Source organism: Octodon degus, unplaced genomic scaffold (assembly GCF_000260255.1).
Source record: "Octodon degus isolate 3935 unplaced genomic scaffold, OctDeg1.0 scaffold00182, whole genome shotgun sequence".
NCBI classification, from domain to species: Eukaryota; Metazoa; Chordata; class Mammalia; order Rodentia; family Octodontidae; genus Octodon; species Octodon degus.
This window is the reverse complement of record NW_004524758.1, coordinates 1,912,862-1,937,099: the sequence shown is the minus strand read 5'-3', so window position 1 is coordinate 1,937,099 and position 24,238 is coordinate 1,912,862. Positions and strand designations below refer to the sequence as shown.

Below are 24,238 nucleotides of genomic sequence, written 5' to 3'. Positions count from 1 at the left end.
TATATATATATATATATATATATATATGATTCAATGTTTGATGTATATGTGTAGAGTCTCACTAAAAAATTATACTATAAACTGAGCTAGCTTTTCATTGCTGTAGCAGAGCACATTAGATAGTGAGCCTTTAAGGAGGAAAGGCTTATTTTAGCTTGTGGCTTCTGAGGTTTCAGTCCATGGCTGCTTGGCCCTGTTGGCACTGGCTTGAGGTGGCATGGTAGGGAGCATGGCTTGGCACACAGGGTAGAGACCTGCCCACCTCATGGAAGCCAGGAAGCTGAAGGAGAGAGGCAGGGTGAGGCATGCGTCCCAATGTCCCTTTCAATGCACACTCCAGAGGCTTATGTTCCTCAACTAGGCATCCTGTCCTAAAGGTTCCCTCAGCCCTAGGAGTGCCACAGGCTGCTGACCAAGTCTTCAACCCAAAGCACTTTAGGGAAGACTTATTTTTTAAAAAATTATGACATTTTAAGAGCAAGATGCATGTCTTACCTTAATAGTCTGTCTAGGTTTGTGTTTCTTGCAAGGGGAACAATATAGTACAGGACCCATTTTGTAACATTATTTTATAATGAATCACCCAAGAATCACATATAAGAAATGAAGGAAATCTGTTCACGCACATAAACACTAAAGACTCCATATGGGGCCTAGATCCTAATATCTTACATGAGTCCAGCTGAGAACCTAGAACTCATAACAATGCATCCCACAAGTTTAACTGGAGGCCTAGAGCCCACAACAAAGTCTCAGTCGGGTCCGCTTCACGGATCTGTGCTGGGAAGGCCCAAAGGTCGGTGGTGGAAGCTAGGAAGTCCGTGCCAGTAGGATGAAGGATCTGTGCTGGCAGGCTGAGGGGTCTGAACTGGAGCCAGGGACAATGCTCAAGGTGAGCTCCAGAGCTCCTCTAGAGGCACCACAGCCGTCCTCGGCAACAGTGAGGTCCTGAACTCCTCCAGCAATGAGGCAAGCCGAGTTCCCATCAGGAAAGCCAGTGCAAGCAGCCCGTGAGGCCGAGCAGTGCACCATCTTCCCCTCTGGAGTCAGGAATCACTGCTCAGGATGAGGACCCAAGCTCCTCCGAAGTTCATCGGGAAAGCCAGCATGACAAGGTCCTCCAGCGGGACAGCCAAGAGCACTAGCAGCTTCCAGCAGCTCCAGCAGCTTCTCCAAGCAGCATCCCTAACAGCCTTCCCACAGCTTCTCCTGTTCTGCCTTTCTGCTGCTGGCAACACCCCTCAGGTGGGCCTCCCCCTCAGCACATGCTAGTGCAATTCAGCTGGGTGTCATAAGTCCACCACCAGCTCAAAATCACATAGGCTTTACACTCTTTTGGAAATAGCATTATGTAGGGCAGTAGTCAAGGTCTGTTTCACCAGCCCCAGGGTGGCGTCTCTTACGTTTTCAGGCCAGGTGACTGTACCCTGCCTCTGTCCGGGGGCGCAGTGCCTCTTCTGCCTGGAGTATCCTTGTGGAGCTCCTCGGCTCCCTTCTCCCCCCTCTCTCTTCAAGGCCTCCACTCCAGACTTAGATTCTCTCAGGTCTGGCCCTCCGCTCTGCGTATGCTCCGCGGTTCCTCCTTTCAGGCACTTATCACACTCTTTTGTCCTCATCTTAGAAACCCAGAGCTGCCAGCTCCCTGGAGGAAGGGATCGTCTTGTGTGTCTGCATTCCTGCTGCCTAATACAGCATTGTTGGATTAATGATCATGGTTAATAAGCTTTTCTTTAACCAGGGAATTGCAGAACAGAGAGTATTGTGAAAGTATTGTTTAAACCTTTAGATAACGTCAGTTGCACTATGTTGAGCAATACAATAATAGTTCATTTATTTGATAATTTTCCTCAGACAAACCCAACATACTTTCCTATTTCCTACTTACTTTTCCATGTCCCACGCTTGATGCCTTAGTTGAACTGCATGCCTTGGAACCCCTCTCCCCATCCTGTCTGAGAACAGAGGAAGGATCGTTCATTCATGAAGAACATGATGGGCATCAGCCAACTTAGCAGTCGAGGTCCTTTCAGTTATTTTCCATTGTTCCTGACAACAGTGTGCTTGGAAATGAAAAGGGTCCATAGTGAGGCGTTAGATCAGGTATATGGAATTTTCTTCCAATTAAAGCCTCTATAAACTGTAAAATAATTAACTAAAAGTGAGTTTTAGATTTTCCTGTTCAGTGTTACCTTTCCTGCCTTAAAATTCCTCTAGCAATTATGAGAATTATTAGTTATTTAATTTTCATTACCATGGAATCTTTTCTTTTGTCCTGCCTTGCTGCTTGAATTTTTCATTGTTATTTAAAGTTTTCTGTGTTTATGTATCATGTCCTCTGTTGCACTGTAATTTCTTTAACAATGGGGGGACTGTTTATCCTTCACTGAAGTGCACAGAAAGCTTTATTTCTCAGGGTTTATTGCAACCTCTGTAGGTGTCTCTCTGAAGATTAGAAAAAAATAGAGGAAAGGAGAGGAAGGGGGAACAGAGAAATCTCTATGAGAAAGAGATTATGAACCCTAGATCATAAAATCCTGTGTTCTTACACATCTCCCACCCCGACTCCAGGAAAAGCAGCTCAGATTTTATAACTTCATGAAATTCTAATGAAAGATTTTATGGACAGAGAATTTAAGTACTTGAGTTAGGTAGCCACTAACCACTTAGGCATATCATCTGTTTTATCAAACGTGGGCTGTTCTTCCCCAGCCACAGTGTGAAATCCCTGAGGATAGAGATTATGGTGTCATCTGGATGTTGGATGAATGAATAAATTTGACGAAGAAAGCATTACACAAAGTTGGACTCTATTGATGTCTAATTGGCTTAGAATATGTAAGCACAAGAAACCTTCTTTTGAATCTGGGCTGATTTGAATGAATGGTGATGGTATAATGTTTTGACTAAACTGAGGCTCTTGAAAATGAGAGGAGTGGTACTTTTAAAGACGGGAGACCCCATATACAGATGGGAAATACAGGAGGTACACTCACTCTCCTGAGTGGGTTCTTGCCCATGAGCTGATTTAAAGGTTCAGCCTTTCCCAAGAGGACCTCAGACCCTATTGGTTTCCACCTATTAGAAGTGGTTGACACTTGCAATGATCCATCCAGTCTTGCTCACGTTGGAGATTTCCCACCCTATTCTTAAATCTTGGGTGACTGAGGCCTGGGGCCATGAGGCCCTTGGGGTTGCCGCTCCTTGGGGCTTGGCTGAAGTATTCAACAACAGTGCTCAGGACCAGGCTCTCTGACTCTAAGTGATTCAGAAAGTAGCCCAATCTTCAGCTGACAAAGAGGCTCTGAGGTGTCTGCCACTTCAGCTACCAGCACCCTGCCCAGACCCTTGACAGAGTTCTCTCCAGGAGGGGAAGTCAATGCCAAAGATGTGAGCCAAGTGGGGTGCACCACCGATAATGGGGGCATTCTTCTAGGCAGCAGGGGACCCCTCAGGTTTGATGACTTCAGCTGTAGCAATTAGGTTATTTCAGGTCCTTGGACACTGCAGGCGCCCATTCAGACTGACCAGCCACCTCACGACCCCCTGGACACCCTTGTGGTGGGTGTGTGACATAGTGCTTGTTGATTTCCAACGTGAAGGAGTGTTTTCAACCTGCAGTGGATTCCAGGAGTGTATGACTTAATAGAAACAAAGCGAAGAAGACATTGAGGACCTCCTCGACGATACTGGTGTTTGGAGCTTTGTATTTAGATCAGGCCATGTAAGAGCACAGCTGTGACACTTGAGGAGCCGAGGCTTGACCTGCAATATAGCTAGCTTTATGTGACACATTCTATGATAATGATGGCACATTCTGTTCATAAAACTACAAATGTCTCAGGGGAAACGGGTAAGTCAGATGTCATACTGTCAGGGCCCTGGACATGTTTATTCAGTCCAGGGTCAGGGCATGATTATTAAACACCAGTGGAAAAAATAAATTGACATTTTAGGCTGAAAATCACATCGCTTCTAGGTTGTGTGCACACTGGCTCCATGCAGAAAGTCTGTCCCACAGTCATGAAGCAATTTATATGCTGGCGTGAGATTCTCACAAGGTAGCCCTCCTAATTTGCGGCAGAGATGAGATCAGCCTCTCCTCTCTGATGCGGCTCATGTAATCCACTGCAGACACCCACAAACCCCACTTGATTCTAGGGGTGGAGCAGCTGCCATGTCCCCACAGGCCCTGGGGCTGTCCCTTCCTCTTATGCACTCCTTGGCCGCTCCAGAGGCCTCAGGGGATGGCTCTGTGCTGTGTCCAGAAGAGGAGGATGCCCTCAGCTGAGGAGTGGACATGCCAGCTGCCCAGGAACTCCTGATGACATGCAGCCCTGTGCCTGACCGGGGAAGAGTGACTCTGGCTCACTCAGCGCTTGGCCTGTCTCTTTCCAATCTTCCTTCAACTGTGGCTTATTCTTCTTGTACTGTGCCTTGCCCAGGACTGGGATGCAAATATTAATTTACTCCGAATGACTCTAAAGAACAGGCTATCATGGGGGAGAAGCTAGCTCTGTATAATCAGAAACAGACGCTGAGGTGACCCCGTCATGCTCCGGGGTTCAGAAGCACAGCCCCCTCAAGTGAGGCCAGCAAGAGAGCCCTGTGCTGTGGAGGGGGGCATGTGACAGGACTTCGCTGAATGATGGCATCAGGCCATCTGCACTGCCCCGCCTGTGTCTTGCCCGGGGTGGGCATCTTGTGACAGCAGCCACGGCAGAGCTGCTGCCGCAGGACTGGAATTTCCCCAAGGTTGCTTAATAGGGCGGCATTTCCTTCTGGAACCAGAATCCATGAACTAAGAGTCATCAGTAATTTCAATTAACAACACATTAATACTAATGAATGACACACCCTGTAATTTCCAGGTTTTCTGCCACTGCCTTGCCTTGTTCCCACCAGGATCCTACCTGGTGCCACCTGAGTTCTCTTGTTGAAATGAGAACACTCGAGGGCCAGCAGCATGGCTCAGTGGACTAAGCGCTTGCTTAGGCAAGCGCAGGGGCCAGGGTTCGATCCCTGGCTCCACATGCTGTGCCGGCCCTACCCCCGGGCGTGCTGAGCTGGTGATGGAGTCTGGGTATGGTGGCACGCACCTGTAATCCCAGCACTAGGGAGGCAGAAATCAGGAGGATCGCTACGAGTCTGGGCTGCGTAGTGAGACCCTGCATAAAAAAAAGAGAGAGAAAGAAAAGAAAAGAAATGAGCGCATCCGGAGGCACACTGCAAACACTGCCTGCCCCACACCCTCAGAGACTCCTTTAACTAAGTAGAAGCCACTCTCTTCTTGCAACTCTGGAGAAGGGATTAAACACTGGGCCTCTGCTTGGGTTGTCTCTTGCCAGGCTTATATTTAGCTCAAAATAATCCTCAAAACTAGCTAGATATTAGATGACGGAGGACTTTCTGTCTTCCATGGGTGAATTTTTTATTTATCTATTTACTTACTTACTTACTTATTTGGTGCAAGTCTTGCTATGTAGTTCAGACTCACAGTGATCCTCCTGCCTCAGCCTCCCCAGTGCTGGGATTACAGGCATGAGTCACCACACCCAGTTTTGGTGGCCAGCATGGCACACCTGGGGGTTCCAGGGCCAGCACGTCATGTGGTACCAGGGGTCTGTGGTACTGGGGATTGAACCCGGGTCCTGGTCAGGCAGGCACTTAGGTCGCTGAGATACCTCTGCAGTCTCTGGGTGAATTTATTTAATCTCCCTGTTTTAACAGCTTGCTGTGAGGCCATCTCACACTTCAGGAATCCCACCAGGCAGGGGGTAAGCCCTTGGGAGTGGGAGTGAGGTGACTGGGCCTCCTGTTCACCAGGCTCCCTTCCCTCTAGTGGGACAGGCAGGAGACTAAGCAGGCATTTACGCTCACATGCAGGCTCCTCAACCTAAGCGTTCGTGACACATGATGCCACAGAATTCCTGTCCCTGGTGACAGTTCTGGGTGCTGGGGGATGGGGAGCCACACGCCCGACCTTCACCCCCTCAACCCCAGGAGCACATTCTGGGTTTCCAGTTATAGCCAGCTATAGTGACCAAAATGTCTTCAGAGACGGCCTAGTGTCCCTGGGAGAAAGAGCACTTGGCTGAGAATCACTGCTCGGAGGGACAAATGCAGCCACGATTAATGATGGTTCTTCGCGAGCCTGAAGTGGGGACATCTAGCAAAGGTTTCCAAGTCAGGAAGCCACACTATTCAGAGCCCAGAGACAGGGACGTTCAATTCTGAATGACGCTCAGCAGGATGAGCAACAGAAGCGCTGACGAGACATGGGCCGGGCACAAGGGAGTCACTCGTGCAGCAGTGTCCGGGCCATTCTAGGGCTGTCCCAGGGCTGGCTGTTGTAGGGCTGGGCTGGAAGCTGTACCAAGACATTTCTGGGAAGAGAGGGGAGAGCTGCACTGAGAGAGACAGCCAGCCTTGGGAGGAGCCACGGCCAGCAGCCACACACCTCGGGCCTTGGAGGTGGCCCCAGGGGAAAGACACACAGAGCCTGCTGTTCTTTCTGGTCAGCTGCTGTGCTAGTCACTGGCCAGCAAAGTGGAAGTCGAAGTAGCCCCTAGAAATCTGGCGCTCAGGAGAAAATGAGGCGAGGCAGTCAGAAAGGTACCTGGGAGTTCAAGGCTGAAGTCTACACCGCGGGCGTTCTTTAAGGCGACACCCCACTGGAACCCTGAAGGCCGAGTCACATTCACCCAGGGAAAGGTGAAGCTGGAAGACAAGTGAACACTGCGCGCTTCTCCTCTTCCAAGTTGCACCGCAGGGATGGCAGTGTGTTTTCTAGTGGGTCAGCTGAGACCCTACCCTTCTAGAAGTTGAGGAAGACAATCTCAGTGGAGTTTGGGGAGACTGTTTTCCTTGTAGAATAAAAGGACACTTTTAAAAGGGCCTCCAGCTTTTGGTTTTCAGTGGTAGATTCATTGCCTAAGAGCCCAAAACATGACTATTGAATGAAGTGAAGGAGCACAGGAAGGGAGAGAAGGAGAGCGGGGAGGATGAGCAGGAAGGAGAACGGGAAAGAGGTAGGAGAGCAGGCAGGAGGGTGGGAACGGGCGCGCATCTGGCTACCTCCTCAGCCAGCCTCTTTGTCCTAGCAGCTGTCCATCATCCGGGTTTGCATGAAAAATGCCCAAGTAATGGACACTGGAGGGGTAGCCGCCGCCACCCCCCTGCAGACCGTGCGCCCTCCCGGAGTGAGTTCCTGCCCACCTCTAGGAGCCTAGATGCTTTGTTTGCTTGTTTCCTTGAAACAAAAGCCTGGGTAGCAATAATTTTCTGGGTGCCTAGCAACTGTCTTAGACCCCATGACAGGAAAGTCATTAACAGCCCAGAGGCGAGAAGCTGAGAATGAGAGCAAACAAAGCTGCTTGGCACCCCAGGGGGACAGGAAAGAGCCACACCACAGGGTCCTTCCAGTCTTCCACAGCTGGATGTCGGCCACCCACCCCTTCGTAGAAGGGAGAGGGGCTGAACTCAAGGGTGAGCAAAGCCTTTGGGGACCGGGAGTCTGCTCCACACATCATGGCAAGCCAGGGGAGCAGCATCGGAGAGCTTCAGAAGCAAGAGCAGGAGCAAGGGCCTCCAAGACCTGGGCAGGTCATTACATTTGACACATTTTACAGAGACTCCTGTGAGGGACATTTAGTGACCTCAGCACATTGATGGCACACAAGTGTGTCTCCAGGTGTGACCAGGTGAGGTTCTGATGGTGTGGGTGTCTCCAACTTTCACCAAGACAGAAGCATCCAGGCTTTTGGAGACAAAAATAATTTGCTCACAGCAGTCAGTCAAAGGCCGGGGCCGCGCGCCTGACCAGCAGCACTCACAGTGAGGCGTCTGCGCAACCCGGACTTGCAACACCCCCCTGGCACAGACGAGCAGCTGGGAAATGACGCGCCATTATTTTTGTTCAGCTGGTCCTGTGGCCATGGCTTGGAAATCCAAACACCAGCGCTCTGTGCTTTCTTCCACTTAGGGTGGTACCAGTTGCGTAGGTGGCTGACCCTGGTCTTCCCAAATGCTCGGGACCTGCTCTCGGAAGCTCTCCTGCTGCCTCCTGCGATCTCCCTTCGTCCTGCTCCCTGCACCACCTTGTCCTTGTCCTTGCTAATTTCCCAACGTTCATACCTAATTACTAACTCCTGGGATGGAAGAGCTCCTGCATGAGCTGCAGGTCCCATTTACAGTCTGCCGGTGATTGAAAAATTGTGTTCAGTTCAGTAATAATTGATGGAAATGATCTGCTCTCTTCTATAGCTGATTTGCTTTGTAATTGTGATTTAATAGTGTAGATATCACTTGTTGTCTTCTCGAGATGAATTGCCTCCTGATTGGCATGTTACAGCCTTTCTGGGACATTCTTGATTCCTTTTATCTGTGAGACTGTAGGTGCGACGTAGTCCTTCTAGGTCTCACACACACACACACACACACACACACACACACACACACACACACCCCACACACTTCATTCCAGTGTACAATGTACAATAATAAACAAGAGCTACTGATATGTCCTAGAAATAACCTAACTCAACGCCTTCGTATTCACCGAGACGACACAAGTGGCTTTGTGTGCATGACTAGTGCAGCTGAACGTGGGAGATCAGGGATGGGTGGTCCATGAGTCTGCAGTTTGCTAAAGGATGAAGTGTGAAAACGTGGATCTTCCCCTTGTTCTGTTGAATTATTCTCTGCTTTATGTACTTCTCTCCATATATTCATGTTTAATTGCAGAAAGCAGTAAATATCATAACCGTTTACATTCATTCCATGGCTACTGGGGACAATATTCTAGTGAAAAAAAATATCCTGTATGGTTGAGTATAATAAGAGCAAGGCCACGCGACAAAGGTAGCTAAGCCCGTCTGCATGACTCATCGTCTTCAAAAGCTCCCTTCGTAAGTGCCCGCGCATTCTGCAGAGGTTGTCTGCCAGGGAGCCAGGCGCTAGCTCCTCCTCTGTGTGCTTGGGCAGGCAATAGTTCCTTGCAAACCACACACTCTGGTCCAGGGTCCCGCAGCCCAGGCTTGTTGTGTAAGACCCTGTTCCTCCTTCCATTCTCCTCAGCTTTGCCTCGCACAACAATAGTGTCTTCCAGGAAGACAGAGACTGTGTCTCTCTAGGCAACAAATCAACAGGATGAGCTGTATAATAAAGAATTTGGACAGTTAACTGCGCAGGACTGCATTGTTCTAGGTAAGATGTGCTAATGTTGACAGAGGCCTCAGGATGGGGGTGACCACTTAGTGCAAGAAGCCCTAGCAGTGTCAGGGAGGGAAGGTGGTTATGCGTGCCCAGGGAGGCATGGTGTGGAGCTCAGAGACTGGCCAGCCCTGGCTGCCTGGGCTGCACAGGACATCACAGCATGCTCAGATCCCAGACCAGAGCTGGTCTGCATTTCTAGCACAAGATTCACACCTTCGTCCCCCACTCCTGGATGTTGGCTCCTACTTAGGGGCTGGTGCTGCTCAGGGTCTGGTAAGGGTGCAGAAACTCTGCACGCTGGGCCTGAGGTGAAGACCAGTGGCTGAGGGACTGGACAAATGGGCTGGCCAGCCCCTGTGTTCACAGCAAAGGACACTGAGGCTGGCTGCAATACAGTAGCCTGCCCAGGGGTCTGGCCTGGTAACTGGTGGAGCAAGGACCATGTCCTGGACCGCTCCATCTCCTTTGCCTTCTCAGCACTAGTCCCGACTTGCAGTCTCCAGGGACACCGCTGCTGATGAGGGGGAAGGAGGCAGTGGGGTGATGAGTGGGGTGCCGGTGTGTCCCCTCCAGTGCCCCTTTCCTCCTCTCTCATTATCTGTTCTACTGCTGGGAAGAATTAGCCAAGTGAGCCCTGTAGCTATGAAGGGATATTTTTTAGAGATGACAGAGAAAGGCAAAAGCATAAAGAAGCATCATTTTTCCTGCTTTTGAGCATAGTCTCAGACCCATGAAAATGAGCATCAAATCATATAAGTGGATGATTAGTTATACCTGCAAGACATTACCCCAACTTTCTCATCGGGAGGAGGGAAAAAAGAGAAGCTACTTGTCAAATTTGCATGAATAGGAGTCGTGGAAAGTAAAGGAAAGAATTAATTTCCCCATTAACACAAGACATTACCCTGAGAAACGCAGTCCTTCATAATTGTCAAAACTGCTCTTTCACTCCCCATTGCAAGCAGCTGATGCGCAGTGACAGACACAAGTGAGATTGGATTGCTGTGGCACCTCTCCTTTGATGCTGCATTATCTAGATCCTGGGTAAAGAGGATAAGGACACTCCAGTCCCTTCCGCATCACCCAGGCCGACTGCAGGGACCTTTGCTCCCTGGTGAGTCGGGGACCCTGAACTTCTGGGTGGGAGCTCTGCTTATCACCCTGTGATCATCAGATTTCCCCAACTTAAGAGGCTGTTTGAGATTCTCAGTCCTGGCCTGAACTGCTGAGTTATGGAGGTTATACAATGTGCATTGTGCTGGTATTCATCTGATAAGGTTTTATACTTTACAGAATAATATATTTATTCAAAATCACACAGCAAATTAGTGACACAACTGAAAATCTATCCCAGTTCTCCTGATCTCCAGTTCAGTGGTTTTCCCCTTTCTTCCCACCAGGGAAAAGCAACTAGGGTAGAAGAGCTCGGAGGTGTATGCCTGTGGAGAGCTCAGCTTACTCAGGTTTCTGGTTAGACACAAGACAGAGAGAGAGAGACAGACTTGACCAGAACAGCCAAGGAATAGACAAAAGAGCCCATGCTGAAGGAGTCTCCAAAGAGACCCGGACTCCGCTCCGCAGGAAGGAGCCCCGCCCTCGCCCAACACCCAGGCCCTGATCTTGTCCTCTCAGCTCGTGCCGCAGCTGCATGAGTGAGCACAGCTGTCTCTGCAGAGCTGGAGCTTGGCCCTTTGCCTCTGTGAAGTGCGCAGAATGTCCCCGGGTGCTGGTTGTTGCCTCCCAGTAGGGCTACGCCAGTGGGTGCTTTACTCGGAAGCAGATGTGAGTATTTCAAAAATAGTAAGGAATGCTGATCATTAGCACTGGTGTCATGTGCTGTTGTGTTGGCAAGCAATAGACACGAGCACAACAATCAAAGGAAGGAGAACAGAAGTGAGAGGAGGGAGCCAGCGTCCAGGCCTCATCTTTAGAAACCGCGCAAGGCTCCTCCCGAGACGCACAGATCTGAAGCAGCTTGTGAAGGCCCCGGGCTCTCTGAGCACTTGGGCTGTCCGAGACTTTCTCACAAAGGTGCAGGCTGCTGTGCAGGACCATAGGCCAGGAGGCCTCGCACACACCCTGGCTGGGTTTCGCTCTTCATCAGCCCCGAGACCCAGGACTGTCTGCTGTCAGCAGGCCCTCTAGGGAGGAGTCACTGTGCAGGCCTTTGGCTCGCAGAGAGCAGTTGCTTATGGGGTACTTAGTCAATGAACTGGGGTGGAAGCATAGCCTGATGTTAGATTCAAAGGTACACGTGCAGGGACCGTGAGGCATGCGGTATGGTGCGGCCAGCAGCGCCCATGCGTGGTGGCTGAGCTTCCGTTGGGCTGAAAGTGAAGCAGTCTCCTGGCACTTCAGCCAATCTAATTCTTCACTTGGCTGTGGGCGAGGTGAATGCCAGCTGTGCGGGGAGCACACATGTCAGTGCAGACTGTCCCAGGCCCAAGGCCACCTAGTCCTTCAAAACAGAAAAGTAGGTGGGCTCAGGGACAAGCCCTTGCAATCCTAGTAGTCTGTGGGGCCCAGGCAGGGAGATCAGAAGTCCAAGGGCAGCCTGCACAACTTACCAACTTAGTGAGACCTTGTCTCAAAATGAAGCGAAGTGAGGAGGGGCTGGGAGGGAGAGAAGGGTGGAGAAGAGATGAGAAAGGGAGCCTGAGGATGTAGTTCAATGAGAACTCCCAGAATTCAGTCCTCAGTATTGCAAAATGATTTTAATAAAAAAGTATCTGTGATGTGGCAACACAGTGCAGCTATGTGTGGGTGGAAGGCGGGTGTACATGGAGAAGCGCCCCCCTGGCCTGAGGAGCACGTTCTGAGCTGCAGGAGGACACGTGGTATAAGTGCACAGACTGAAACAGTCCTTGGTTATTAAGGATTCCACTCTGTACGTAGATACGTGCTATAGGATTGGCCGCAGAATAGATCTGTTTATACCAGCACCACCACGAAGACGTAGTTGAAGCACCGCACTGTGACATCGTGACAGCTAGGGTGGCGTAGGTGGCTGGACTGCCTCATTCACTAGTTTCCTGGCGGCACAGTCATGCATGCTGCTTATTTTGACCAGAAGATTGTTATGAGCTCAGGACTCAGGTCATCTCTAGCAAAGCGAGTCAGACACAGGTGTCCCGAGGAAAGCGCTGTCGCCCCTTCAGGCAGGCAGGGCTGATGCTCTTGCTGCGAGTGCTCCAGCACCGTAAACGCTGCCGGTGCCACACTGCTCCTTGGCAGGCCCTCACTCCCTGGGTCAGCTGTGAGCTCTGCAGCCCAGAGGCACACACTGCACCGTGGCCAGAGACATCCTGTCCCTCAGAAATAATATGTGCTTGGGAGGGTGACTGGGAACGCCTAGCAGGCAGCCCCATGGGCAGTGCCAACTTGCTTAAGATTTGTACAAGGGAAAGAGGCAGCAGGCACAGGGTGCCTCGGTCACATTTGGTGTTTGTTTGCTAAGCTTTTTGATGTATCTTTGTTTAAAGCAGAAATCGTACCATTTAGAACCCCTTTTGCTTTTTGGCTGTTAATACTGAAATAACTTCACTGGTTTAGAATAAAAATAATAGGAAGAAACCTATGAAATAAAAAGCTTTACAGGGCTTGCCAAATAGCTCAGTGGATTAAAGTGCCTGCAAGCAGACACAGGGGCCAGGGGTTTGATCCTGGGCCTGCGTGCCAACCCCACCGCCAGGGTGCGCTGAGATCGTGATTGAGACTGGGCGTGGTGGCATGTGCCTGTAATCCCAGCTCTTGGGAAGCTGTAAACAGGCAGATCACTACGAGTCCGATCTAGTAATGAGACCCTTAATACCCTGCAGACTCTTCTCTAAAATACAGAACAAAGAAACAAATAAAAAGCTTTACAACTATCCTCAAACATTTTGCCAATAACATAGTTATTTAGACTCCACCACGTCAAAATGATGATTTTTTTCTTCCATCTATACACTGTCTTGACCTGAATCATTTGTATAATTTATATTGAAATTCTTTTTTTTTTTTTTCTGGAACTGGGGATTGAACTCAGGCCCTTGCCAGGGAAGTGCTTATTCTACTGAGCCATCTCCCAGGCCTATACTGAAATTCTTATTGTAAACACCAGCTACTTTAAGAAAAATCCAGGCAGACTGTTCTGCTCAGCCGGTGCTGGTTCCCTCCCCTCCCCCACTACCCCTTCCCCTCCTTCTCCCTGGTGAATGCCTCACTCTCGTATTTAAGGGAGGTGCACCGCATCCTCTCAGGCATCCTGGCTGCTCCTGTATCCTTAACCCAGGACCACGCCCAGTAGGACAACTTTGCCATCACCAGAGATGCTCAGGTTGGCAGCTGGGGAAGGAAAGCGCTCTTATCAGCCCCACCACAGCATGGAGGGAAGAACCCTCACCAGGGCCAGGGGCTTCCTCTGAGCCGGGGCTGGCGTGTGACCCTGAGTGGGGTGAACCATCGCCGTGGGGAAAGTCCTGGAGTCCCTGCCTGAGCAAGGTTGCTGGAGCTCAAAACAAAGCACTTTGTCACAGATAGCAAGTGACACACTTACTAGGTCCAAACTAAAATGAGTTCAGCAAATGCAGTTGCTTGTATTAATTAAGAGAAAATGAAATAGTGGGTTTATCAGACCATTCACTAGGTCCAGTGCAGAGAGGGAGCAGGCAGCCTGGGGTGTGCTGTTGTCCACACTCATGGTTTCATTGCAGAGGACGAGTCAGCCACTTCCTGCCAGCAGTGTTCTGCGAGACAAGCAGGTTGGGGAGGGCCCATGGAGAGGAGAGGAGGCTGGCCGAGAAAGACTGGATGCCGTAAGAAGGCGGGGTGCAGGGGTCTCGTGCGCACGCAGTGTTGGCAGGCCTCTAGACATCCGGCAGGGTGTGAGCCCACGCTGGAGGTGTAGCCCACACAGAGGCCACACAAGTTCAAAGCGGAAGGTGTCCTTCATTCTCAGGGTGTTTGTAATTCAGACAGTGGAATGACTGCTCTGCTTTATGGGATGAAAATTGAAGAGCATAAAATTCTGTTTCCATTAGGCTAATCGTATTCCAAATTCAAGCATGCTTCCAATGTTTCTCGCCTCCACAAGAAGGTGACTCTTGTGTCAGGAGGTATGGGACTGAGCAAAGCCAGGGCAGGTTGAAGAAGGAGGGAGCATTCAGGTTTCTAGAAGGCCACCACTCCCTGCCGCTGCACTCCTCTCTTGTGTCAGCCATGGAGGCCCAGTGAGGCAGGCTTAAGGCCGCCCTGGGCGAGTGGGGAGAGCACCCCTGTGCTCCACACAGTTTGAGGTGCAGGTCCAGTTCCGGTGCCTGGCTCTGTGTGCCTTGTATCCCAGTTGTCTGCAGTGCACAAGGAGAGGCAAGAACCCCACAGAAGCCAATGAATCCGTGATGGCCCGTGTTGAGAGGTCCTGCAGAGCCTCGTGATGTCATCGGTGTGGGAGGCTGGATCTGCAGGGTGTGATGTTGGCCTGCATGACCACTACGTGAGTCCACTGGGTGGCTTGGTGTCATTGTGGTGTGGGCAATGGGAAGGCCCACCACCAGTGCCCGTGCCAGCCGCCCTCAGGATGGGCGGTCTGAATAGAACATAAGGGACAGAAAGACGGCCACTGCTGCTGCTTGCTGGTTTCTGCTTGCCTTCTCTGCCCTGAACTGTTTGCTTTCTGTGATGCCCCTCTGCCAAGCCACCCAACCTTGGAGTTGGCCAGCTGTGAGCTACAACTTCTACAAACTGTGAGCTACAATAAACCTTTCCTCCCTTAACATTTGGTATCAGGTGTTTTGTCTTGGGAACAAGGGAAGTAACTAAGACAGATTCCAAGCCCAGGGTGTAGTCCAGTTGACACTCCAAGAGATGCTCCTTTTATCTACTCATTTTTGTGATGCTATTCAGTTGGCCAAAATCTTGGAAAGCAAAAAAGGGGAGTGGTAGATTTTGGGGACAGCTCCCCTCAAAAACTCCTGACAGGGCTGGGGAGATAGCTCAGTGGTCTAAGCACCTGCCTGGTAAGCGCAAGGACCCAGGTTCAATCCCAGGTGCTGCACACTATGCTGACCACTGAAACCAGGTGTGGTGGAGCACGCCCGTGATCCCAGCATTGAGGAAGCTGAGACAGGATGATTACTAGGAGTCTGAGCTGCATAGCAAATTCCTGTGCCAACCAACAAAATAAACAAATAATAAAAAGAACTCTTGACAGTCTCTTCTGTACCCTCCTCACCTCAGGAGAAAGAAGCTAGGACTAGAGGTAGTGTCCACCAGCCCTGCGCCCTTTCTGGAGCCTCGCCTTGCTCTTGACCTCCGTGGCAGGATTTCTAGCAGGTTCCCTCCGTGCTGGTCCCTCTGCATTTCACTGGCATGGCATAATCTTTGTAGGCATGAACTGTTTATTCTTTGGAAGCTTGGATTGCTGCCCATGTTTGGCAATTGAATTAAAGGTTATTTTCCAAGATGGATGAAAAACCTAACGGACCAGCACTGTGCACTCAATCTCTGGTATGTAAAATTCCAGCCATCCAAATTCAGCACCGATGGCAGTCATCTCTAGAGGTCCCTCTAGCTGAGCACCAGGGACACCCTTGTCATTTTTGCAGAAAGCCTCTTCTGTGACCAGTGCACTTCCACAGGGCACATCCCCCCACGTCCACTGTCCCTACCAGCCCTCACTGCCCAGTCTTGTCTTTCCAGGCCCCAGGCTCCATTCTCCAGGTGGCTTCAGCTGTCTAGCCCTCCACCTGGCTCTCATCTGCAGCCCACTGCTGCGTGCTGCTCTGAGTCACCTCCTGAGTGCTCTCCTGGCAAAGGCCGTGGTGGGGCTGGTGTGAAACCTCACAGAGCTGTCTCCAGGCGCAGGGCCAGGGCTGTGCGCATCACACTTCAAGAGACAGCAAGATGGTGACCTTCAGGCACTTCCTAAGAGGGTTCAGGCGGGATTTAGCTCAAGATGTGTGTGCTTGTTTTAGTAATGTGAATAATCCAGGAAGACACAGTCCACCTTCTAAAATTGCCCCCAGGGGTTTTAAAAAAGAAGATACTCTGTTGGTGACAATAATCTAAAAATGTAGAAAGTGAAAATCTCTGATTGCTCCCACTTTCAACTTTGTGCTGTAAGGAATTGGAAGAGGAAGTGGAAGGTAAAACGGGCCTAAGAGTGACGGTTGGCACAGTGGTGTGGACTTGCAGCAGGGAAAGGCAGGAAGCAGGGTAGGAAGCGGCTGGTTCTCTGGATTTACTGTCTGATCTCTTCATCCTTAAATGCTTATATTACTTCCAGCTATAATAAATCTTTGTGAACCTCTGCACCTTAAGAAAGGTGTCCACAACCAACGAACTGAAATATTGAGCTCCAAATGCAGGAAATAACTGCCTGATATTCTGGAGCCCTGCGATTGGTGACTCCCCAAGGTGAAGGGCCTCCTTCACCGACAGCTGAGTAGTGTTCTATTCCATGTGGATTCCACACTGCATTCAGCCAGCCTTCTCTTGGTGGGCACCCGGGCTGCCTGCAGTTTCACTATTAGGAGTTGTGCTGCAACAGCCATCCGCATGCGTGCCTCACTGCAGGCTGACATCTTGAACTCTTCAGGGAGGACACCGGAAGGGACAGCTGGGTCAGACTGAATTGGTAATTTTAATTCTGTGAGAAATTTCCGCACTGATTTCCAGAACGGCTGCACTGCTTTCCATCCCACCAACAACATGTGTGTGGCCTCAGGATGCTGCCGTGGGTCACCACCCAGCTTGCCTGTGCCCACAGCACCCCGTCCTTACCCGCTCCTCCTCTTCTCGCCTGCGTTTTCCTCAGATGTAGCTCCTAGCTCCTGCTCCCCCTCCACAGTCAGCAAGATGGCTTCTGGCAGCAAGCAAAGAGGAGTAAAGCACATGCTGCCTTCTCTGCCGTGGCTGCAGCAGGGAGTCAGAATTCTGTGCTGCAACAGGAAGCAGAGAGGGAAAGGAAGGCAGTCAACCCAGTGGCTTCTGGGGGCTCCGCGTGGTTAGAAACCCAGATTGGTTCTACAGGGAAAATCTCACTCGGCATTCAGAGTGTGAAGAAAATCTAGCTCACCTGCCCTGGGCCTCTTCTGTGGGTCCGCGGGTGGGGGGCACACCGTGTGCAGATGGTAGTCAGTGGGGAAGTCACCTCCAGGGCTGTGGACTCAGCTTCAGTGTCTCTCTCTGAGCCCCCGACTCTGTGGCCTAGAGTCCCTGAGATCTCAGCAGGGTACGTCTTGACCAGTTACTGACTTTGCAGACCATGCTGGTCAACTTCACATAACAAGAGCAAAACCCTGAGATAACTTCCAGAGGAAAAAGGTTTTTCTTTGGTCTCATGAACTTTTGTTTTCATTGAATTTAGTGGTACACTCTAGACATACATAATGATTACAGTCACCGCAGGGGATTTGCACCTGTACAAGAGTGAGCACAGGCATAGCCTGCTCAGGCCTGGCAGCTCCCACCCCAGGGGTGGCTTCGTCCTGCGGTACAAGAGGCCCTGGCTGCTCCTCAGTACCCTGAGCTTCAGATTGCCCCCGACCTACTGAGTCAAATCTGTATTTTTTTAAGACCCTGAGGAATTTATATGCAAATTAAATCTGAGAAACACGTTATCCTACAAACTTGACAGGATTCGATTCCTCACTTAATGAGGTAGTGTTATAACAAGCCCCATTTTGCATAAGTGCACTTTTTCATCCTTCCTGTTTGGCTGTACTTTGAGTAGCAACAACAGCTGAGACACCACAAAAGGACTAACCCGCCAGGCCCCAGGAGGCCCCATGCTCTGCAGTTCTCTCTGAAAAATGTTCGCCACTTCCCACCACTGCCTGGAGCAGCTGAAGCTGCTGGGACCCGGGGGCTGGGATGCGGCGCTCCCTCAGCCCGCGTGGGAGCTCTTCTGTCCAGCTTTGCCCAGCTTCAGCCAGAGTCCCTACAAAATGTGAATGCACCTTTATGGGGTTCCCTGGGCCTTACCCCCAGGTTTAGGCTGTAGTTAGTCCTCTGGCTGGTGCAGTTTTCTTCATGGGATCCCAGAGGGTACAGACTTGCGGTGACTCCAGGTTTTTTTTTTTTTAATAATTTTATTGAGAAACAAATAACAATGAGACAATTTTGAAACTGATTAGTAGGACAGTTTCAATAATTAACACATTGCATATTGTTGCCTTACTGGTTATTCAAAGTACAAGATGCAGACATGATATCCTGTTCACAAACACTATTAGAACAAATCTCTCCATTCACTGAATTAAGAGAATGCAGCTGTATATCTATCTTAATTATTTTGAATATGCAGATACAAAATGATCCAGAATATGCAGATACAAAATGATCCTTAATGTTTATCCCTTTTTTTTTCCTTTTAGTTTTGTCAGAGAAGGGTATTCTATTGTCATTTAAATATTGTAAGTATATGAATTCAGCAAAATATTTCATATAGTCCAGTAGTCCATAATAGTAGTGGGTTTTCCTTAGGGCTGGCAATGTCAGAAGTTGTTGATGGGAACCTTTTACAGCTCAGTGTATTAATATGGCTTTACTTTTTATACTTCATTTTTATACTTTTCTGCTGGATGGTTAAGACCAAGATAACGCAAGACCTATATAACAAGAAATGTAACTTTTGTATTTGACAAGGTCAGCCAAATCCCCGCAGGATTTATCCTGAAACCCTGCACTGCAGTTTGCAGATCCTTTGTCAGTGTCAGCCATCTGGATGAGTCACGGCAATTGCTTGACCAGCTTTCTCTCTAGGAAAGCCTGAGAGAATGTTTTCTTTCCATGTGACTCTCCTTAGGCACACTCTACATCATTGATCACTTTCCTCTGTGCCCCATAATCTCCTTGATCGAAAATTTGAGACACAAGTGAGTTACAGGATGTCACAGTACAGGTTCTCCTATGTCAAGTTGTTGTGTGGGTAGCTTCGTGGGATGGCCAACATCCTGTCGCTGGCACTGCACTCCAGCTGTGGAGCCCCGAGGCAGGGAAAGAGGCGACCGGAGCATCAGGACCCAAAGCACGCGGACTTGTGCGTGGCTTGTGAGAGTTCCTCCAAGCTTAGACCTGGGCCACAGCCAGGATGCCAAAGCGACCAAATCCTCCCAGCCCTGACACAGCCTGCCTTTCTGCTCTGTCATGAACCCCAGTAATGGGATTAACAAGCACCCACCAGATAAAATACATCTCTGTGTGGGGGTGAGAGGGGTGTACTAAGCTTTCATCATCCCAGCAACTAATCTGGCCCTTGAACTAGAAACACGAAAGATAGCAGGTTCACGAGACAGTAAGATGGCCATGCCTCTCCTTTGGCCCTGATGGTGACTGCATGTTCATGGGAGGTCAGCATTTCAAACAAACTCAATATTTGTTTGGAGATGGAGGATCTGCGCTCTCTGTGTGAGCCGTAAGGCATGGCTGAAGAGTAAGGCGTCATGTCCAGAAGGCTGTGAGAACATGGAACGGTGGACAAAGCAAACTTTCCAATCCCGTAGTGCTTTGGGTCATGAATTAAAAATTTTCTGTTTGAGCATGAAGCCTCCAGAACATGCCCCAAAATTACACTGTGAGTCAATGCGGCTGCTCTCCTAACTAAAGATTTACTACTTTAAATATCATTTTTGTTTTAAAATGTGGGCAAATTTTTATTGAGTATCTACTATGTAAGAATGATGAAATGATTCATTGATTCATTCATTCTCCACTCTATCTTATTCACCATAGTTTTAAAATTTTTAATTAGTAAAAATCACATTTTGCTATCATGTTCCACATAATCTTTTATAACACAAATACATTGTGGAATGACTCCACCTAAAATTGAAATTGAGCTATTTTGAATTTGTATTAAAACAAAGTATTTGCTTACCTGTATTACAGGTACTTAGTAGTGATGATTAGGGTTTTATATATAAGAGCATTTCTATATAGGAAACGTGAAGACTGCTCATACTAACATGATCTAGTTATTCCACAGACTTTATCACGTCATACTTCACAATTCTCTTTAACAAATCAAGTTTTAGGCCGGGGAGACGGCTCAGTGGAATAAGCACTTCCTGAGAAAGCGCAGGGGCCTGAGTTCAATCCCTGGTTCTGCAAAAAGAAAAAAAAAAAAAAAACAAGGTTTATCAGTGTAGTAGGTTGTTTAACATGTACCTTTTAATACTAATGCTAATCATTGAAGAAAACATTGGTATTAATTTCTTACTCCAATGCCCTGAAAACCCAAAGTCCTGGGCTAGCAACTGAGATACGCTTCGGGGCGCCTGTGCTGGACCTGCGGACCGGTCCTGACTAGGGCTGCGCCCGCTCCCTCTTTACCTCCTGCTCTGCGTGTGGCTCTGCCCTGCTTTAACAGCCCCTTATTGTTTCTGCCCTCCCTTTTGTTCCCCGAAGGCCAGGGCTTTGTGAGTGAGGACGAGTACCTGGAAATCTCGGACATCAAGCGCGACCAGTCCGGGGAGTACGAGTGCAGCGCCCTGAACGATGTCGCAGCGCCAGACGTGCGCAAAGTGAAGATCACCGTGAACTGTGAGTGCCGCGCTCCCGGTGGGCGTTCCGGGAGATGGGGACAAGGGCTAAGCGCACCAGCGGGCGCTGGCAGGCCTTTTCCTGCAGGCCGGCACCCCTCCGCTGCCCCTGCTCTCTAGGGCCCTCGGTGCTGTCAGGGCCTCAGCGTGCTTAGCCTGGGCTGAGGCCTAAGAAGACGCTAGGTAGATGCGGAGTCCTTAGGTAAGAAATTACTTCTGCGCGTGCATTTGTTTGCATTGAGGCAGGGTCTCACTGTGTAGACCAAGCTGGCTTGAGGGGACCACGTAGCTCAGGCTGGCTTAGACTCTCAGGGATCCTTCCGCCCAGCCTTCCGGGGTGCTGGCGTTGTAGGCACGCACCACCATGCCCTGTATGAGAATTTCTTTTCTTGTAATAACTGATCATTTTACTGGGAAGTAAGGGTGTCACAAGACAAACAGCAAGCGGCTGGCTGTAGCTCTCATGTTTTTTGTGGAATCAGCCCATGTGGTTTACTCTTTGTTTGCTTTTCCCCACAGACCCTCCCTATATCTCGAAAGCCAAGAACACTGGTGCTTCGGTGGGTCAGAAGGGGGTCCTGAGCTGTGAGGCCTCTGCAGTGCCCGTGGCCGACTTCCAGTGGTTCAAGGAAGATGCCAGGTACCTCCAGGAAGTAGACTGAGATGGGCCAGAGCTGTGGGGTCACTCCTACATGGAAGAGGATGATCAGGTTCAGGGAGAAGGCAAAGCAAAATAGAAAAGTGTCACAGCCTCCTCTGCAAATGTCCTTTAGAGTCAGAAGATAAACATGGAGGAAGCTGGGAGGTCAACAGAATGAACTGACCTTGTTTCCAAATCTGAGATTAGCTGCGGACAGGGGAGTCCTGATGACTAGAAGTCAGTCAGTTTCGTCTTTGGAGCATGGCTAGTCTTTCCTCGTCCCTCCGGCTGGAGACTATGGTAGTTAAAGTTTGAGATGGAGGTGTAGATTAGTTAGAGGGAAGCGTCTTGGAAGAGAGCCTCTTTGCAGAATTGATCTATGATTTCTTTGCATTACCTCAGCACCTTCTTCCCCAGCCCAAGTTCAGGGCCAGGCCAGCAGCCCTGTCTCTTCTTGCAGGTTGGCCACTGGCCTGGATGGAGTAAGGATTGAGAACAAAGGCCACATGTCCACCCTGACTTTCTTCAATGTCTCAGAGAAGGACTATGGGAACTACACCTGCGTGGCCACCAACAAGCTTGGGAACACCAATGCCAGCATCACACTGTATGGTGAGTGCTGGGCGCCCAGACATGGAGGGCTCGGCCTCATGGGGAGCCCAAGGGCTCGGGGGGTGGGGGGGGTGCCATCTGCTTGGCCTGTGCCCATCCATACTGCTCAGTGTACCACCTTTAGATAAGAAATCCTCCCGCCTGTCATACCCAGCATGTGACACAGGGGTACTTACAAGCTCATCCATTGACCTGGTTATCAAAGGCAATGTTCACCCCTTTCAAAAGCAGCAAGCCAAGTGCTGAATCGCCTCCTATGTGGAATATATAGAGAAGATAGAGCCATGGGGTTGTTTGACTGCAGTATGATCTAAAGGTTTATCTATGGGGGTGAACTAGAAAATTTAGAGATAGCGAACCTTCTGTAGCAAGAGCCTAGGATTCAGTGAGATTTACAGTGCTGGATTAAGTTAAGTGCTGCCACCAGGAGCCTCGTGTTAATTGACACAGCATGTTCTTGTCTACTGAGATGATGGGCTCAAGGGCTTGGTCCTCACCAGAGAGCTGTTCCACTGGTGACTGCAGTGGGAGACCCTTCTTTAAAGGTCCTTTTCTCCCCTGTGAGTGGAGAGGTCTCAGGCACCATGCTGGCCTCCTGGAAGCCCTGCCCTTGTCACTTGTCTTCCGACGCTGCTGTCCATAGTCTTGTCCCACATTTCATGCCCTGGGCCAGGACCAGCTTGTTGTGCTAGTTTCTGTGTGTATGTATGTGCCTGTTTGCTGGGATTTGGTTAGAGGGGAGCCTCTGATGCAGGAGATGGGGAGCAACCCCTCTCTCCATGTGCACCTCAGCCCCTGAGCAAGCTTTCTGCGTTGACATGAACTGAACTTTGTCCACCAACCATCTGAAATGTGTGATCTATGTCTCTTGTTTTCTCTCTGCATTGTGTGTGCATTGTGCTGTGTGTGTCTTAGAAATAAGCCCCTCATCAGCAGTGGCAGGTGGGTACAGCATGTTCCTTCCTTCCTCTGCCTGCTTGAATGCCTGTGCTTTTGTGTATAAGCCAACTTCAAAGACAGGCTTGCGTGGTCCCTCCCCAATCCCCTCCAGAGCAGGTAGACTTTGAGAGGGCTGGTTTGCACAGACCCAAGAACAAGCATGCGACTCTGTTGTTGCTCACACACACAGCCACAGAATGGCAGGGTAGCCCCCAGAGGAAAGGACGTCAGCCACCAAAGGGCAGACGTGCACCTGGTCGCCTCCAGCAATGAGTGCTCTGCCCTCTGAGTGTGGCAGCACGGAGAGGAACCAGGCCCAAAGACTGCACGGACTGTTTCTTGACTGCTTCTGAGGAGCCAAAACTCTAGTATGAATATTTCATTTATTTTTCCCAAGACAAAGAGGTCTTCCGACTTTGTTCTAAAAACTTTGCTTTAAAATGGAAGTACTTGGGGCCCTCTATTCATCATAGTCATATCTGCTGGGACTGGGTATTTACTATCTTTCACATGTCATGTCAGTGCTGTGCAAAACTAGTCATTAGTCCCATTTTACAGAGCAGTAGAAGGAAGAGCAAAAAGATCGTGTGACCCTGACAGACACACAGCTGATGGCCCGGCCACGAGACCCAGGACTAGGCCTGACATGGAGTTCTAGAGATTTCATCTAGGCACATGGGGGACAGAGACACACAGAGAGGTTGGGGTGTCCACACCAGCACTCTGAAATCCAGACAAAGCAGAGCTGATGTCAGCTCTCTCTCCAGAGGTGAAAGACTGGAAGCCCTACATTTCTGAGCTGTCAATCTCATTCACACGGAGAGTGATAACACTTGAATTTATGAGGCCTGGAGTCAGCTCAGTGACTGTCACTTTTCACAGACACATAGCCTGCCATATGGTGATGACCAAGAATTCCATCCCTCAGTGCTGACAACATGACACAGAGTGGGGACAAGGGCAGTGCCCTGCCCCCGCCCCTGCCCTGCCCCCAACTCATTCTATCAGTCAGTGAGGACATTCGTATTGTGGAATGTGGTCCACGGCGCACCCAGGACCATCAGCCAGGTGGCTTGCAGCTGTGTCTCTGTCACGAACTCAGCAGGAGCTTGTCCTGGGTGAGAGCAGCCGCTGTGTGCACTGGGCCTGCTTAGTCTCTTCAGGCTGCCATGACAGATACCCCCGGAGGTGGCTTTAGTGACCAACTCCTGGCCAGAGGTGTGAGTCGGAGATGCAGTTTCCAGTCAGGTGATCCAGTGGGGGTCCACTGCCCAGCGCCTGAGCAGCTATGAGGTCCTCGCATGGAGATCCA

The 24,238-nt window shown here is 50.0% G+C and overlaps 1 protein-coding gene across 3 annotated transcripts in view; it reads left to right on the top strand.

The window, feature by feature from the left end:
- The window catches only part of Opcml (opioid binding protein/cell adhesion molecule like), a 571,313-nt gene that overhangs the window by 532,941 nt on the left and 14,134 nt on the right, over positions 1–24,238 (top strand). For all 3 annotated transcript variants that reach the window (XM_004643686.2, XM_023703844.1, XM_023703845.1), the window contains exons 4-6: positions 20,602–20,736; positions 21,255–21,375; positions 21,836–21,987. In XM_004643686.2, coding sequence (XP_004643743.1) covers positions 20,602–20,736; positions 21,255–21,375; positions 21,836–21,987 — 408 coding nt within the window. The remainder of the gene's footprint in view (positions 1–20,601; positions 20,737–21,254; positions 21,376–21,835; positions 21,988–24,238) is intronic.